Source organism: Mercenaria mercenaria, chromosome 6, assembly GCF_021730395.1.
Source record: "Mercenaria mercenaria strain notata chromosome 6, MADL_Memer_1, whole genome shotgun sequence".
NCBI classification, from domain to species: Eukaryota; Metazoa; Mollusca; class Bivalvia; order Venerida; family Veneridae; genus Mercenaria; species Mercenaria mercenaria.
The window spans coordinates 25,993,945-26,013,140 of record NC_069366.1 but is presented as its reverse complement, the minus strand read 5'-3'; the positions used below and the strand labels follow the sequence as shown (position 1 = coordinate 26,013,140).

The 19,196-nt window shown below is 36.7% G+C and overlaps 1 protein-coding gene across 1 annotated transcript in view; it reads right to left on the bottom strand.

The window, feature by feature from the left end:
• Positions 1 to 7,372: 7,372 nt before the first annotated feature.
• LOC123550609 (transport and Golgi organization protein 6 homolog) overlaps positions 7,373 to 19,196 on the bottom strand; it is a 44,114-nt gene continuing 32,290 nt past the window's right edge. The window contains 1 exon segment of the mRNA XM_053545459.1: positions 7,373 to 7,602. Within this exon segment, the coding sequence (XP_053401434.1) occupies positions 7,420 to 7,602 (183 nt within the window). The 3' untranslated portion in view covers positions 7,373 to 7,419.

Genomic DNA, 19,196 nt, shown 5'->3' with positions numbered 1-19,196 from the left:
CAAACTATTGGTAAACAATTACAAAACACAGAATAAAAATGTCAATATCATTTTTTCTAGGGTGCCTCGAGTAAACGGATTTAATGAGACAGAATTCTAACTTCAACATTGAAAAAATAAGGTCGAATCCTGTGTTTCTGTTTTGAATTTTGTTTACTTCATTCAAAAATAACCTTGGGGCTGACGTAAAACCTACCTTAATTTCTTCCATGATATGTAATCTAAAGAGTGAAAGCAAAATATAGAATTTTTTACCGCATGTAACTCAATATTTTTAAAAATGTGTAACTCTACCCCTTCTGTTTAAGTAGTAAATTCACTTTGAACAGCAAGAAATCGCTTATCAATTTTTTCCCCATTTTTGTACAATAGGTCAATTGTAAGTCTTGAAAGAAATAAAAACTTACTAGAAAAAGGAAAATATGGGGAAAAAAATTTGGTCACAGTAGGGCTTGAACCAACGGCCCCCTGAGAATTGCAGTAAAAGTAGGTTTATGGTAGGAATTGAATACTCTTCAAAAAGGAGGTACTCTATTACGCTTCTGGTACCTTAAAGTAACTTTAAGGTAGTAGATGTGTAATAGAGTACCTCCTTTTTGAAGAGTATTCAATTCCTACCATAAACCCACATTAACTGCAATTCTCAGGGGGGCGTAGGTTCAAGCCCTACTGGCACCAAATTTTTTTTCCCCTTATTTTCGATTTTTTCTAGTAAGTTTTTACTTCTTTCAAGACTTATGATAGATTTATTGTACAAAAATGAAAAAAAAAACATTTGCTAAGCGATTTCTTGCTGTTCAAAGTGAATTTACTACTTAAACAGAAGGGGTAGAGTTACACATCTGTAAAAATATTGAGTTACATGTGGTAAAAGTTCTCTATTTTGCTTCCATTCTTTAGATTACATATTGTGGAAGAAATTTAGGTAGGTTTTACATCTGTCCCAAGGTAATTTTTGAATGAAGTAAGCAAAATTCAAAACAGAAACAAGGATTTGACCTTATTTTTTCAACGTTGAAATAAGAATTCTGTATCATTAAATCCGTTTACTCGAGGAACACTATATTAAATGATATCCACATTTTTATTTTGTGTTTAATAATTGTTTAACAATAGTTTGATGATTCTTTTATTAAAATTAATGGTAAAATGAGTTCTCTGCAAACATTTTATATAGCGGCCATCACTTTGAAATTTTTCTCTACTTGAGCTAGAGGAGATACCACAAGTTTTACAAAATTTAGAAAAAACGGCATGGTAAAAGTTGTTTAAAATTTGCAATACAGTGCAAAACACGGTCATCTTTAAGAATATACCAAGCAAATGCCATTTTTTAAACATTGCTATTACACCTCTACTACCTTAAGTAACAGTATTCTCAGTATTATTTTCTCCTCAAGAAAGCATATTGCCTATCTTGAGGATTATCAACAATTAAAAATCTTGATGGGCGTCTGAGATTGTATTATTATATTGAAAAACTTGGATCACGGCGCACGAACACTATATACATAAAACAGTGCAAAAAACAACACCATCATACAACGAGATAAAAATGACAGTGCTGCACGATTACACATCTTTCTGTACAAACTACAAAACAATAATCCCGACAGTGTGTGTCATGTCATCGTATTGCACCTCTCTCCATTAAACTGAATAAATGTTTACAAACATGTAACAGTTTCAAAACATCAATAAAATGTTAATTTATTCTCATTTTTGATTGATACGACAGCGGCAAACCTAATTACGTCTCACGTTGTTTCATTTTTTTGTTTATGAGGAACAACGAATCAGAACTATAAAAAACGACCGATGATGTTGTACCACGATTTCATTGGCATTATTTTGTAGTACATTTCGTTTCTTATTTCCGCAAGATGAGGTCTCTTTAATCTCAGAACCCTCACATGTCTCAGTAAAACCTTGGAGTAGACTCGGAATATATGACTCTTATAATATATAACAATAACAGGCTATAGTCTTCAAGTATCTTGTTTATAAAAGTTTAATATCAAAAAGTATAACGTATTAAAAACATTTATGAAACTGTTGAGGTTTCTCATAAAAAGGTGACCATTATGATGTATCTAATCAGAGATCTACAGAGGTTGTCCCAAACGATTTTCTGTCCTAAAACATTTGGATACAAAAATGGTCAACATACTCTATGAGCTTTTCTGTTTCATTTACTTGGAGTCGATGTTTTGGACAGATTTGTGTTTGACTTGGGTTTAACGCCGTTTTTCAACTGTATTTCAATTATGTAACGGCGGGCATTAACCTAACCAGTGTTTTTGGATTCTGTACCAGTACAAACCTGTTCTCCTCAAGTAACTGCCAACTTCCCCACATGAATCAGAGGCGGAGGACGAATGATTTCAGACACAATGTCTTTTATCAAATCGTCACGGATAACATACGCCGCGCCCGGGTTCGAACTTACGACCCTGCGATCTGCGCTCTCCCTATTGAGCTAAGCGGGCGGTTTTGGACAGAAGAAGATGGAATTTTTCTTGTATTTCATCCTAAAAAATCCATATTTTAATGAATAGTAATAAAAGCACTATCACTGTATCGATGACTGCATATAAATGATAAGTAATGACGAGCTCTTGGAGAGTGAGATCGTTTACACAGAAATATGATGTTGCCAAATGCATCTCATAGTCAACTCACGTGAAATATATCACTGGAGTCAAAGATGACTATCTAAATATGATTTACTTAACATTAATGTAAAATTTGCAAACATAACATCACAACCAATTTCGAATGGAAGATTTATTCTGTAGAAAGGCAAATGAAAACAATCTATCTTACTGTTTACGGTTATGCTTAAAACGGGGTCTAAAACGTAATTATCTTACACGCAGAATTTGTTTTTTACACACATTAGTACCCTTTAATACTTATAGTATATTACCTTCTGTCCGAAATATAGGTCAACGACGGAGAAACAAATCAGGAAAACGTATCAAACAGGTCCGAATTTTATCATACAAGTTTTGTATACTGTCTAATTAGTCTATGGTTATTATTGATCAATGATTATTATAAACCAATGATTATTATAGATCAATGAGTATTATAGATACATTTATTTATCTTAAATAATAAAAATTATTTTGCATAAAAATAATTCCGTTTATTTTTGGAGAAATATATTGAGATATTCGGTCAAGCGGTCAGCTTTTTCATGCACGGCTGGTCGCAAAATTTAGATTTGTTTCCCGGTTTATTCAATGTTACTTTATACAAACATGAAAAGGAACCAGGCGGGCAATCAAGTAAATCCGATTCACGTGCAACCTTTTCAGTTGAAAAACTACATTCGACGAGTACACTAGCTAGAATCTACTAGAAACTACACGTTGACAATTATTTTTGTTCCCACCCGCCACTCCCAAACTTAACTGTAGTGCATTTAACGAAACGAAAACCTAAATTCATTAATTTCTGTTTAAGGTGCATGTTATTTTTCTTCTTTTTGAACAAAATAATGTTTTGGCTTAGCTTTATATTTCAGGGACAGCCTTTCCATAACTGAGTTCACATTCCAAGTTACGCAACCTTACAATCCCAGCAACAACTGGATCACTGCAATTGGCATCAATATATGGCGTCGCCAAGACTGCGTTTATGTGTATGGGACATTTCGTGCTGCATAACGATTATTCGGGAGAACTGAAGCATTGTAGTGACTTTATATTTTTTCAAGGGTTTTATGTATATTTAAAGAAGGATTTTGTTATTCTTGGAATGGACAGCGTTGATGTTATATATACAGGGACGTCAATGATTATTACTTTATTAAACGTGTATCATACTTGTTACTATTTACTTTGTGTCATACTTTTTCTTTGTGTCTAAACTGATTTTGGTATAGCTGATTCTATTCGAAACAAAAAAAAGTCACTCACTTTATTACTAGGGCCGAAAATTCTGTCGACTCGGGAGGTGATCGGACGTACTTTAGAAGACGTAAATTTCTTAATGGTAAATATTTACATACACTTTCAAGATTTTATTAATTAAAAACTCGAAGTCCGGTTTCGGTAAAAGTTCGGGCACCCGAGCAGAACGGAAACTGGAATTCGGGCAATAGAAATTGTTCGGGTCAGTGGCAAGTGTCGTCTGTTGCGGTTTACGGAGTGTCTGTATATAGATTCCAACTTTCAAATAAGTCGGGTGTAATTGCATAGGTATTGTCCTAGTACTGAGGTAATACCTACATAGCCTTGCTTGTGTCTATCTTGCCTTGCGTCCGTCGTAGCCTCGCTTTGATAACTTTCCCGACTGGTAGGTAAAGGTTATTGAACAGTCTCCTTGCATGGATTTGCTTAGCGTAAACCTATGTAAATTTTGCCTTGCGTCCGTTGTAGCCTTTACATAGACGGCGGTGTGTGCTATATCTTGCCTTGATAAATTTTGCTTATACGGGTATTTCATATTAGGCAGGTGCGTCCGGTCTCCTTCCGGTCGACTGAAAAACTTACCTTTTCTGAGTGGCCACAACATGCCATTTCTTTAGTGATAGTAAGTCAGAATATACTTAAACTTTACTTAAAATTCTGATATGATCTCGTGTATTATCGCAAACTTATTATTGTTACGTCTTAAATGAGATAGTTGATCAATGTTCTGTAACTTTCTTTGCAGGGCACCATGCAATTTTAGTAAATAAATGGTTATTTCTAATTTTAACGTTTGTTTAGTTCTATATTTCGAATGATAAAATAAAATTTTCATATGGGTGAAATAACGGAAAAGTAGGGGGGAAATGACGAACAAGAAAGATATAACAGCTCCTTTTGTAAATTAAGGATTTTATGAGTGAACGATGTGCCATTTAATCAGGGAAAATGTTGAAATCACTGTTAAGTATTTCTTTTGAAATGCAATGGTATGAAATCACGATGCGAAGGCGCCATAACAAGATGCAAGGGCGCTGTATTTATAATATTCAATCGAAGTATTAAATGAATTATTTCTACATTGCTTACTGAGATTTCCGAAACTTGAAATGCTGGACTTTTCACCTAACAACATATCAAATTTCCACATTGTTAATTTCCAGTTACAAATTTGGACAGTTTATACCGTATTTCTTCAATAACTGTTTAAGCGATCAAGAGAAATTCAGACTCACGCATACAGTGTATTTCGAAATCTTAAGCATAGCCCGACTAAATGCAGCTGCTAGCACCCAGGATAATACAATACATTTAAAGACAGAAAATATCAAACATATATATGTCGCACTATATATAACCAGACAAAATGTAAAAAGCCGCAAAAAAGAAAGGAATCTGAAATCCTCAACATTTCAGACAAAAGATTAATATTTTATTGTTTTCATGCTTCAGCATAATAATACCATGTCAGACGTGAGAAAATTACGATTCAGGGATGAAATATGACGCAATCGAGAGATACAATAGTAACGACGCAGAATACATGGAAAAACACTAAGAAACAAGCACATGACAAATTACGTCCATCATTTATGCATTTGCAAGCACCATCGCGACTTTGTTCCCGAAAGAACTGTATCTGACAGTGTAACATATTAGCAGTCTGTAAATATATTAATGCAAGAATCTTTTATCTACAGCATCATTTCATTCAGAAACTAGATGCCCACGTGCAACATGTCGAGCCCGCCCTTTGACTCATAACTGTGACATTGACCTTTGAGATAGTCAGTCTCATTGAGTTAAACATTCATGCAAAATATAAAAAAAAGATTCCTCAATGCATGTCAAAGTTATGGGCCGGATAAGGTCTGACATGACCTTTGACCTCCAACTGTGACATTGACCTTTGAAATAGGAACCTGTGGTTTGCGCATGACACTCCGTCTCACTGAGGTTAACATTTATGCCAAATATAAACAAGATTCCGCAATCCGTGTCAAAGTTATGGGCCGGATAAGGTCTGACATGACCTTTGACCTCCAACTGTGACATTGACCTTTGAGATAGGAACCTGGGGTTTGCGCATGACACTCCGTTTCACTGAGGTCAACATTCATGCCAAATATAAACAAGATTGCTTCTTGCATGTCAAAGTGATGGTCCGGACAAACAAATCCGGACGGACACACGCACAGACGGACGCAAGCACGCACATAAAATGAACAGCCGTTTGGACAACTGTCTTCGCATCCGCAAGAGGGCTCGACAAAAACTGATTAAACGCACAATATACCGTAAATAACCGCTTCTTTCAGATTTCTTTATTATCTATACATATCATCCAGGACTGCTAACAAAAGGATGGACGACCAGCACCGTCACATGATATATCCATTTGACCACTTTGCACGACAGTGACTAAGAAACCTTAAAATCAAGAGGGGCGTTCAAAGTGCTTTCTTAACTAAAAACAACTGTGCTTTTGACATCTGACCCACAGAACTCTTCATCAATAGGGGCCATCCACTACTAATGGGCAATGTACCTGCCTAGTTTTGTGATCATAGGTTAAATATTTGAGCCGTGCCATGACAAAACCAAAATAGTGGGTTTGCGACCAGCATGGATCCAGACCAGCCTGCGCATCCGCGCAGTCTGGTCAGGATCCATTCTGTTCGCTAACAGTTTCTCTAATTGCAACTTTGAAAGCGTACAGCATGGATCCTGACCAGACTTCGCGGATGCGCAGGCTGGTCTGGATCCATGCTGGTCGCAAACCCAATATGTTGGTTTTCCCGTGGCATGGCTCAAATATTTCTCAAGTTACTAAGCGGAAACTGACAAAGCTCTCTCAAGATATTGAGCAGCAAAGGTAATTTGTACTAACAGTCATTTTGATCTTGACCTTTGACCGACTGATCTCAAAATTAATAGAGGTCATCCTTTGTCCATGAGCAAATTAGTAAAGTCCTTGCCAAGTTATTGGATCATAGGTGAAAGCATTCGAAAAATATGAGTGGAAACTAAACTGCGAACAGACGTAATGGTCAGTATCATCAAATAGTACTTTTTTCGGGTGAGTAAAAAACATCGTCTTTATTAGAAATGTAAAAAAATAATGCATTGAACAATCTTGCGTGTCTATGAGAAAAAAATGGAGGTCAAAATTCACAATGGCCAGTGCCTAAAACTGGTTTAATGAAGTAGACCTGGTAACAGGTCACTACTAATTTGGTCACTGCCATTCTGAAGGTATACATACAGGGATGCGTCCTCTTAACTATTAATTTATATAAAATATTGGCGTTTTTTTTTCTTTGCTGACATAGCAGTAGGCCCTGGCAAGCACTGTCTACTGGCAGTCGTGACCATTTAACATTTGGTAACTTTTTTCTGTGTGAAAAAACAGATAATTAAAAACTCGTAAAATAGAAGAAAGAAATGTACACTTCATTTGAAGTTTTTATTTCGATGCCTCCTTAATTCATAAACAATATCAGTCAAAATCTAAAACTTTAATTTTCTTTTCTAACTTTTGTTTAGGAAACAAATGTTCTTTCATCAGATCATCTAGTTCATTAAGTGCGAGATGCACGTGTAACTTGACTCCTTCTTCCTTCTCAACTTGCATCACGTGCTTCAATAGGCGATAAAGGTCCTTAAGAACAGTGTCCAGAATCTGCAAGAGAAAACATTTTTAAGTTTAGAATGGAAGGTAATGAATACCACTGTTTGAACTCTTTGGCTTTAAAATTGCAGAAGGAGCTCAGAAGATATTTCATCTCAACAGAATGTATCTAAAACAAAAGCAATGTTTATATCTGCATCCTACAATAACAAACAAATGAATGCTCACACAAGCGTAAACTCAATTCAGATGCAAGGACAATCACTGGAATACTCATCTGCAGAAAAACTTTTAGGGGTTCAGGTTGATAAAAACCTTAGCTGCAAGATTCAAGTTGAAAATACACTGAAAAAGTGTAACACCTATCTGTACCTTCTGCTAAGAATTAAATCCTTTCTCAGTATACATTCCCGCAAGCTTTTCTTTAATGCATACATCCTACCCAATCTAGACTACTGTTGTACAATCTGGGGCAACTGTAGTGATGACCTTACAGAAAAACTTGTCAAATTTCAAAAACGAGCAGCAAGAATTATTCTCGATAAGGATTTCAATGCACCATCAGCTGAACTCTTTACAGAACTCAAATGGATGACCTTTCCTGAACGAATTCATTATAAAAAGGCTGTTCTGGTCTACAAATGCTTAAATGCCAACCTGGCTGTCCCCAAACAACGCATAGAATTCTTTCGCAAATCCCTATCATACTCTGGACCTGTAATCTGGAATGCTATTCCAGCATATATTCCAAATTCAGATACACTTCAAAAATTCAAAAACTCATACCTTCAATGGAAGAACCCTCAGGCTGGGACCACCAATTTTAATATGTAATTTCATGGTTTAAGCTAAAGTTTCTTAAGTTTGTAATATATATGTATATATGCATGCCTTTGCTGTTTCTTTTATTATCTTGTTGTGTTTTATGCTACATTTGTTCATTATTAAACTTTCTTTTTAGGTTTGTTTCTCAGCTGTATAGCTGTATATTTATCGATCATTACTGTTCTCTGATTTGTAAATTTTGTAATTAATCTTGTATTTTTTGTTTGATAATGTGGACCATATTGAAAATTGGTTAAACACCAAATATGTTATCCACATAAAATAAAGTCGTTATTATCATTATAATTGTTATAATGTTTCAGGTTTACCATTTTAAATACAATACAGTGTGGAGGATAAAGTCCCAAAATTTAACGACTACTTAAATTATCTTTAAGAAATACACTTAATCAGACCAAAGTTGAGTACAAGTAGTTTACAGGCTTCAATTATATTTTACCATTACACCTGTGCCCCTGTACTGGATGGTAAGGTGAGGTCAAGTAATATTTTACAGAAAACTGTTTCAAGTTAGACAGCTACAGTGTGTCTAATTTACAACAATGACAAGTACAAATTACCCAATTATGCTATTTGAAATTTCTGTTAAACAAGAAAAATGTGATAAAAAAAAAACATTTGTACATATTTTTATCTTAGGAAGGCTACAAAAATTGCTAGCAAGCAATCTTTTTTTATACTGGTGACCTAGTTTTTGACCCCAGATGACCCAATATCGAACACATTCAAGATCTGATTGAGGGTAACATTCTGATCAAGTTTCAAAAGATTGGGCCAAAACTGTGACCTCTAGAGTGTTAACAAGCTTTTCCTTTGATTTGACCTGGTGACCTAGTTTTTGACCCCAGATGAAGTGTTAACAGTCAAATTGTTGACGACAACGGACGGACGACGGACACAGGGCGATCACAAAAGCTCACCTTGAGCACTTCGTGCTCAGGTGAGCTAACAAGCGAGTCATTGTTACCTGACCTAGTTCTCATCCAAAATAACTCAGTATCCAAGGCAAAAATTCTGACAATGTTTCATGAAGATCAGGTTGAAAAGGTGGAGTGATAACGCCGACTTTCTATTATTTGACCTAGTCAGGGGGTAGGACGTAAATGGTGTCTTTTGGTGCTTTAAGTGAGAAAATTGTGGCCTCTAGAGTGTTAACAAGCTTTTCCTTTGATTTGACCTGGTGACCTAGTTTTTGACCCCAGATGACCCAATATCGAACACATCCAAGATCTGATTGAGGGTAACATTCTGACCAAGTTTCAAAAGATTGGGCCAAAACTGTGACCTCTAGAGTATTAACAAGCTTTTCCTTTGATTTGACCTGGTGACCTAGTTTTTGACCCCAGATGAAGTGTTAACAGTCAAATTGTTGACGACAACGGACGGACGACGGACACAGGGCGATCACAAAAGCTCAACTTGAGCACTTCGTGCTCAGGTGAGCTAACAAGCGAGTCATTGTTACCTGACCTAGTTCTCATCCAAAATAACTCAGTATCCAAGGCAAACATTCTGACAATGTTTCATGAAGATCAGGTTGAAAAGATGGAGTGATAACGCCGACTTTCTATTATTTGACCTAGTCAGGGGGTAGGACGTAAATGGTGTCTTTTTTTGGTTTAAGTGAGAAAATTGTGTCTATCTGGTAAATATGGCAGATTTTGTTGACAAATCATCACCCTAAGTTGGATATTTTGCCAAGTATGTGAGTTTTTCTTTTACTTTGGAAACATTGCATGCATGCATTCTGTGACCACGCTATTAATCTCCTCCCGACAATTTACCCTGGGTCTTTACTTGGCACCATAAAAAAGTTAATGAAAGCTTTTTATGGAGATAAATAGTTCAAATCCTGCACAAGTCCATTTTTCCAACGATTTTTGTAAAAAAACAGTACATGTTCGAACAAATTTATGATGGCCAAGGCTTTAGAATTATTAATTCTTACTTACGAGTGCATAGCACAAGTGTAAGAACCTTTTATTGCCGTTTTTTTCTTGTTTAAGCCTGTTTCAGTATCTTATGGGGAACTTTATATGGAAACCACCTCACACCTACATTAGGTACCCATGATCTATATATTATATTGTCTGTCAGCATTCAATGCAATTTCGCACGATGCCAGAAAATCCATGATCCACTGATGGCCAAATTCACTTGTAAATTCAATGACTAATTTTGCAGTTTCATTTGCTCTTTGTTTTAACATTTTAACTTTGGAAGAAAAGGAAACGCACATTTTTGATGCTGCAAGTCATAACAATAAACAAGAGCTCGTCGAACACGAAATGCCCCCCTTGATGCATTCAGTAATTGCACAAGGAACAGAAATTATAACGCTCACTGGAACACAAAACTATGCAAGTGGTCCAAATTTGAAGCCTGTACCTTCAGAAATGTGAAAGTAGGTCACTAGGTCAATCTCAAGATCAAAGTTTATTTCAGTACACAAAACTATGCTTGTGGTTCAAATTTGAAGGCTGTAGCTTGAGAAATGTGAAAGTAGGTCACTAGGTCAAAATCAAGGTCAAATTTTATTTTGGAACAAAAAGCTATGCATGTGGTCCAAATCTGAAGCCTGTACCTTCAAAAATGTGAAAGTAGGTCACTAGGTCAATAACAAGGTCAAAGTTTTTTTCAGTACACAAACCTATGCATGTGTTCCAAATTTGAAGGCTGTAGGTACAGAAATGTGAAAGTAGGTCACTAGGTCAAGATCAAGGTCAACTCATGTCAAGGTTCATCTTGCCACTCAAAACTATACATGTGGTCCAAATTTGAATGATGTAAGTTATGGACATGAAGATTCGAAGTTTTTCACTGTATAAGTCTATATGAACCATATGACCTCGTGGGCGGGGCCATATTTGACCCGAGAGGGATAACTTGAACAAACTTGGTAGAGAACCACTAAATGATGCTCCATTACAAATTACCAAAGCCATAGTCTTTGTGGTTTGGACAAGAAGATTTTCAAAGTTTTTCCCTATATAAGTATATGTAAACTATGTGACCCCAACTGCGGAGCCATATTTGACCCTAGGGGAATAATTTGAATAATCTTAGTAGAGGACCACTAGATGATGTCATATACAAAATATCAAAGCCCTAGGCCCTGTGGTTTTGGACAAGAGGTTTTTCAAAGTTTTTTCCTATATAAGTCTATATAAACCATGTGACCCTAGGGGTGGGGCCATATTTGACCCCAGGGAAATAATCTGAACAATCTTGGTAGAGGACTACTAGATTTTGCTACATACCAAATATCAAAGCCCTAGGCCCTATGGTTTTGGACAAGAAGATCAGAAACCATTTAACTGTTCCTGGCCAATGTAACCTTGACCTTTGACCTAATGACCTCAAAATCAATAGGGGTCATCTGCTGGTCATGGCCAACCTAACTATCAATTTTCCTGACACTAGGCCCAAGCGTTCTTGAGTTATTGCCTGGAAACCATTTTACTGTTCCTGGTCACTGTGACCTTGACCTTTGACATACTGACCTCAAAATCAATAGGGGTCATCTGCTGTCATTACCAACCTCCCTATCAACTTTCGTGACCCTAGGCCTAAGCGTTCTTGAGTTATCATCCAGAAACCGTTTTACTGTTCAGGGTCACTGTGACCCTGACCTTTAACATACTGACCTTAAAATCAATAGGGGTCATCTGCTGGTCATTACCAACCTCCCTATCAACTTTCATGATCCTAGGCCCAAGTGTTCTTGAGTTATCATCCGGAAACCGTTTTACTGTTCAGGGTCACTGTGACCTTGACCTTTAACATACTGACCTCAAAATCAATAGGGGTCATCTGCTGGTGATGACCAACCTCCCTATCAACTTTCATGATCCTAGGCCCAAGTGTTCTTGAGTTATCATCCGGAAACCGTTTTACTATTCAGGGTCACTGTGACCTTGACCTTTGACATACAGACCTCAAAATCAATAGGGGTCATCTGCTGGTGATGACCAACCTCCCTATCAACTTTCATGATCCTAGGCCCAAGCGTTCTTGTGTTATCATCCGGAAACGGATTGGTCTACATTCCGACCGACCGACCGACCGACCGACCGACATCTGCAAAACAATATACCCCTCCTTTTTCAAAGGGGGGCATAATTACTTGAAAATAATAAAAAGTATACCTTTATTGCATGTTTTTTTTAAACAAGAGGGCCATGAAGGTCCTGTATCACTCACCTGACCTACTGACCTAAAGACCATCAAGATAAACCAAGTTTCATTAAGATACGTTCATAAATGTAGCTTATAGACTGTTAACTAGCTTTTCCTTTGATTTGACATGGTGACCCAGTTTTTGACCCAACCTGACCCAGATTTGACATTGACCTTAAGATTATCAAGGTTAACATTCTGACCAAGTTTCATGAAAATACAGGCATAAATTTGGCCTCTAGAGTGTTAACAAGCTTTTCCTTTGATTTGACCCGGTGACCTAGTTTTTGAACCCACCTGACCCAGACTGAAACTTAATTTACAGATCTTTAAGATAAGATAAACATTCTGAAAAAGTTCCATTAAGATATGGTCATAAATGTGGCCCCTATAGTGTTAACTAGCTTTTCCTTTGATTTGACCTGATAACTTAGTTTTTGACCCAATATGACCTAGATTCTAACTTGACCTAGAGATTATCAAGGTTAACATTCTGACCAAGTTTCATGAAAATACAGTCATAAATTTGGCCTCTAGAGTGTTAACAAGCTTTTTCTTTGATTTGACCTGGTGACCTAATTTTTGACCCCACATGACCCAGATTTAAACTTGACCTTTAGATCATCAAGATTAACATTCTGGCCAAGTTTCATTAAGATACAGTCATAAAAGTGGCTTACAGTGTTAACAAGCTTTTCCTTTGATTTGACCTGGTGACCTAGTTTTTGACCCCATACGACCCAATATCGAATTCATCCAAGATTTTGTTGAGGGTAACATTCTGACCAAGTTTCATTTAGATTGGGCCAAAATTATGACCTCTAGAGTGTTAACAAGCTTTTCCTTTGATTTGACCTGGTGACCTAGTTTTTGACCCCAGATGAATCAATATCGAACTCGTCCAAGATTTTATTGAGGATAACATTCTGACAAAGTTTCATTAAGATTGGGCCAAAATTGTGACCTCTAGAGTGTTAACAGTTAAAATGTTGACGACCATGGACGACTGACAACGGACGACAACGGACATAGAGCAGTCACAAAAGCTCACCTTTAGCACTTCCTGCTCAGGTGAGCTAAAAAATGAGAGTTTGTAAGCACGTTAGGATTCTTTTGCCCTAATTAAGATCCATGTGCGTACCCCTTCTCCGCTGGAAAATTGTGTTCATTTTACATAGCTGACAGAAGCAACATTACCACTCCTTAAAATCAAAGTTATGTCAACAATAATTTATTTCTTACAAGTTAAGTACAAACATAAACTATTATATTCCTCTGGCACTATATAACATTTGGAATAGGTGAATGTGTGGATGTCAAAGCCTTGAACTCTAAATAAACAGATCAGGCAACAGACTTGTTCAATTTTTATCACATGTTTTTACCCATTTTTGTTTTCAAGGTAAGGTATGCACATCATGGATTCATGGACTGGGTAGGTAAGAGACCTTAATTCTTCCATGTGTACAAAAAGTATTGAAATTGCCAAAACTGAAATTCACTTGAAACCAATATACCTTTGATGAAGTCTTTTTTGTTACGACTAAAAGATTTAGCAAAATTGGCAGTTTGTAAACAATACCTACTGACCTAACTGGATAATGTGTAATCACAAAAATCTCTGATGATAGAATCGTTGATGACACTGTTTTAAATAATGAGATCTTTATGTTCATCTTGAGAAGAAATGACTCGCAAAAAGTCTTCCTAATGACCTTTTCAAGATTTATTTATACAATCTTACTGTCATATTGGCTGTCAATTGTGCATACTGGTGCAATTGTTGAGACAAATACAGAGGCTGAAACATGTTCTCTTGGTGTTTTAATGGACAACAGGGTTCATACAGCCAGACTGACAAAAAATTCAAGGGGTTTTCAAGGAGTTTTCAAGGACTTTTATTACGTTTTCAAGGATAAGCAAAAAATTGAACAAGCACTTATTACACACAAAATGACTGGCTTACAATTGGTGAACACTTCTTACATCCAAAATGACTATCACGTGAAATAAGTTTTTCTATAAAGTTCCAATTTGCAATTGATCAACACTTTATCACACACAAAATGACTGGCAAACAATTGATCAACACTTCTTACATCAACAGCGACTTGTTATGTCATATAAGATCAAGTTTTAGGTGCCTCTGGCTGCTGGGGGCGAAGGTGGAATAGTAAACACATCAAGAGTGGCCGTGATAGTCCTATCAATAAGACCTGACATAACATATTTTAACATTTTGACGTCTATCGGTTATGTCAGGTCTTATCGGATCGCCATTTATAACATGTAGTGAGAAGCGAACAAACTTCATGTCGCCTTTAATCTTCAAATTCTGATCAACATAAATCAATCCAAAGTGAAAGAACACTACTTACACCGAAAATAATCCTTTTTTCAACTGCATATGTGAATAATTACAAAAAAAAAGTTACTTTTCATGTATAAATATCGAGTTGTTTCTTTCCACTGTATGTATCTGTATTACGGTGTGCAACATTGCCGGTCTATTCCGAATGTTGTGTAAACACAGTTTATATTGAGAATCAATTTTAGACGAAATATTTTCCTTCTAGATCACTTGGCAAATAGTTCACATGGAAAACTGTTTTCATTTAAGACGATTCTAAACATATTATAACCAGCTGAATATGCTTGAAAAATGGCGGAACGTGTATTCCAAACTGTACAAAATTGACATATATTGGATATAAGGGGTTTTAAAGATAAATTTAAACGATATTTTACTAGAATACGGTAAATAACGGTAGGCTAAACTGTTTAAACCTGCATACATTGTATATTTTACGTGTGAGAAAATGCTACATTCTACTGATTAGGGCCCTTTTAGACGTTACAATGCAGATTGAAAATGAAATGTAAGATAATAAAATAATGAATGTTGAAGGTAAAATGAGCATGTATACGTCTAATATTTTGGACTATGGCCGTGGGTGACTCTCTATCAGGTACATTTTTCTTGTGCTTCTCAGACTTGACGTGCGATTTCAGCACCGATTCACCCATTGAACTAATGTCAATAACTTTGTTACAATATTTGCACATGGCTTTCCGTTTGTTTTCGTGCTCGATCAGCCATGGGTAGGATACAAGCCACTTTTTGTTGAAAATACACATTTTCTTCAATATCGGTAACGGAAATGGTGTCGGTAATTTTTACACGTCGTAATTTTCCTAGTCCCAATCTGTTTAAAACCCGTATCGTACGGTACACATAGCTCATGTAGACATAAAACATGGCGATGTGTACATATAACAAAGCGTCTTTTACGATCTATTTTTATTAAGCTGACCAAAATTTCTGAAGAAGGAAATTCAAGGACTTTTATCATAAAATCAAGCACTTTTCAAGCAGTTTTCAAGGCAAGAAATGAATTCAAGAAGTTTTAAGGAGGTTTTTGCAAATTCAAGCACTTTTCATTTAGCAGCCTGAAATTCAAGGAGTTTTCAAGTCTGTGCGAACCCTGGACAATTATGATTAAAAGTACTAAATTTTATGAATCCCTGTCGCTACATAGTGAAAAAAAGCCCCTACAAAGTGAACTACAGCTATCACTAAAGGTGATGAATGTACCCCCCGCATGCACTGACACAGTACATTGCAATTTGACGCACACAAGATTGCATAATTATGTGGACTGTATGTATATACACTGTATGTATACAGTATAGTTACAAAAAACAAAGTCCCATAACTATGCAGAATATTTATCTAAAAGAATGTAACATGCACCATGCACAACTAGGGTTGGTACTGATCACTTGTGTGAAGTTTCATTAAATTGTGTGTAAGGGTTTGGTAGATCAGGCACGCACAAGATTGCATATGCAGACTGTATGTACATAGTATGTTAACAAGAAACAAAGTCCCATAACTCTGCAATTTTTGTCGCTGAAAGAACCTAACATGCCCCATGCACAACTACTGTTGTTACTGATCACTTGTGTGAAGTTTCATTAAATTGTGTCAAGGGGATGAGGAGAGATGGTGCGCACAAGATTGTGTCTATGTATATAGTATAGTAACAAAAAAACAAAGTCCCATAACTCTGCAAATTTTTTTTCTGAAAGAACCTAACATGCCCCATGCACAACTACTGTTGTTACTGATCACTTGTGTGAAGTTTCATTAAATTGTGTCAAGGGGATGAGGAGAGATGGTGCGCACAAGATTGTGTCTATGTATATAGTATAGTAACAAAAAAACAAAGTCCCATAACTCTGCAAATTTTTTTTCTAAAAGAACCTAACATGCCCCATGCACAACTACTGTTGGTACTCATCACTTGTGTGGAGTTTTATTAAATTCTGTCAAGGGGATAAAGAGAGCTGGTGCGCACAAGATTGCGTCTACGGACAGACGGACAGACAGACAGACAGACAACCTGAAACCAGTATACCCCCCCTTACAACTTTGTTGTAGGGGGGTACAAAATGGGCCACTCTGAAATTTTGGAATCAGTCTGCAAAAACTGAAGCGAGCAGAAGCAGATTTTCAAAACAAGAGGACCATGATGGTCCTGAATCGCTCACCTCTTCCCATATGACCCAGTTTTGAGTATGACGTCGTTTATTCTATTATTTGACATAGTGACCTAGGTTTCGAGCTCATGTGACCCAGTTTTGAACTTGACCTAGATATTATCAAGATATAAATTCTGACCAATTTTCAAGAAGATCCATTGAAAAATATGGTCTCTAGAGAGGTCACAAGGTTTTTCTATTATTTGACCTATTGACCTAGTTTTCGAAGGTACGTGACCCTGTTTTGAACTTTACCTAGATATCATCAAGGTGAACATTCTCACTAATTTTAATGAAGATCTCATGAAAAATATGGTCTCTAGAGAGGTCACAAGGTTTTTCTATTTTTATACCTACTGGCCTAGTTTTTGACCGCATGTGACCCAGTTTCGAAACTGACCTAGATATCATCAAGGTGAACATTCAGATCAATTTTCATGAAGATCCATTGAAAAATATGGCCTCTAGAGAGGTCAAAAGATTTTAATAATTTTAGACCTACTGACCTAGTTTTTGACCGCAGTTGACCCAGTTTTAAACTTGACCTAGATATCATCAAGATGAACATTCAGACCAACTTTCATACAGGTCCCATGAAAAGTATGGCCTCTACTGAGGTCACAAGGTTTTTTTATTATTTGACCTACTGACCTAGTTTTTTAAGGCACGTGACCCAGTTTCAAACTTGACCTAGATATCATCAAGGTGAACATTCTGACCAATTTTTATTTAGATCCATTCACAAGTAGGGCCTCTAGAGAGGTCACAAGGTTTTTCTATTTTTTGACCTACTTACCTAGTTTTTGACCATACATGACCCTGTTTCGAACTTGACCTAGATATCATCAAGATGAACATTCAGACCAACTTTCATACAGATCCCATGAAAAATATGGCCTTTAGAGAGGTCACAAGGTTTTTCTATTATTTGACCTACTGACCTAGTTTTTTAAGGCACGTGACCCACTTTCGAAACTGACCTAGATATCATCAAGATGAACATTCAGACCAACTTTCATACAGATCCCATGAAAAATATGGCCTCTAGAGAGGTCACAAGGTTTTTCTATTATTTGACCAACTAACCTAGTTTTTGAAGGCATGTGACCCACTTTCGAACTTGACCTAGATATCATCAAGGTGAACATTCTGACAAATTTTCATGAAGATCTCATGAAATATATGGCCTCTAGAGAGGTCACTAAGTTTTTCTATTTTTAGACCTATTGACCTAGTTTTTGACCGCACGTGACCCAGTTTCGAACTTGACCTAGATATCATCAGGATGAACATTCAGACCAACTTTCATACAGATCCCATGAAAAATGTGGCCTTTAGAGAGGTCACAAGGTTTTTCTATTATTTGACCTACTGACCTAGTTTTTGACGTCACGTGACCCAGTTTCGAAACCTGACCTAGATATCATCAAGGTGAACGTTCTGACCAATTTTCATGAAGATCTTGTGAAATATATGGCCTCTAGAGAGGTCACAAGGTTTTTCTATTTTTAGACCTACTGACCTAGTTTTTAAAAGCACGTGACCCAGTTTCGAACTCGACCTAGATATCAAGATGAACATTCTGACCAACTTTCATCAAGATCCAAAAATGTGACCTCTAGAGTGGTCACAAGCAAAAGTTTACGGACGCACGGACGGACGACGGACAACGGACACCACGCGATCACAAAAGCTCACCTTGTCACTTTGTGACAGGTGAGCTAAAAAAAAAAAATGGAGCAGAAAATCCGTTGACCAAGTAATCAATTTGGTGTGGCCCAAGTGTAAATTTTAGACTTAAAGCATTGATGATTTTGTTTTGTTTAGTGTCATACCATTGCCAGCATAATTTGGGTCTTATGGTAACTTTTTTCAGCATATGATCGTGAAGAAGACTCCAGGCATTATTTCAGGCATGGGCGTGCACCTGGGTAGAACCAACAACCATCCGTAAGCCGGCTGGTTGGCTGCCTCAAATTATAGAATTCTACACCCCAAGTGAGGTTTCAAGCCATCATCAGTGAGGGGCAAATGATAGTGCGGCCACAGAGACCCCTTGAAGCATTGATCAATAA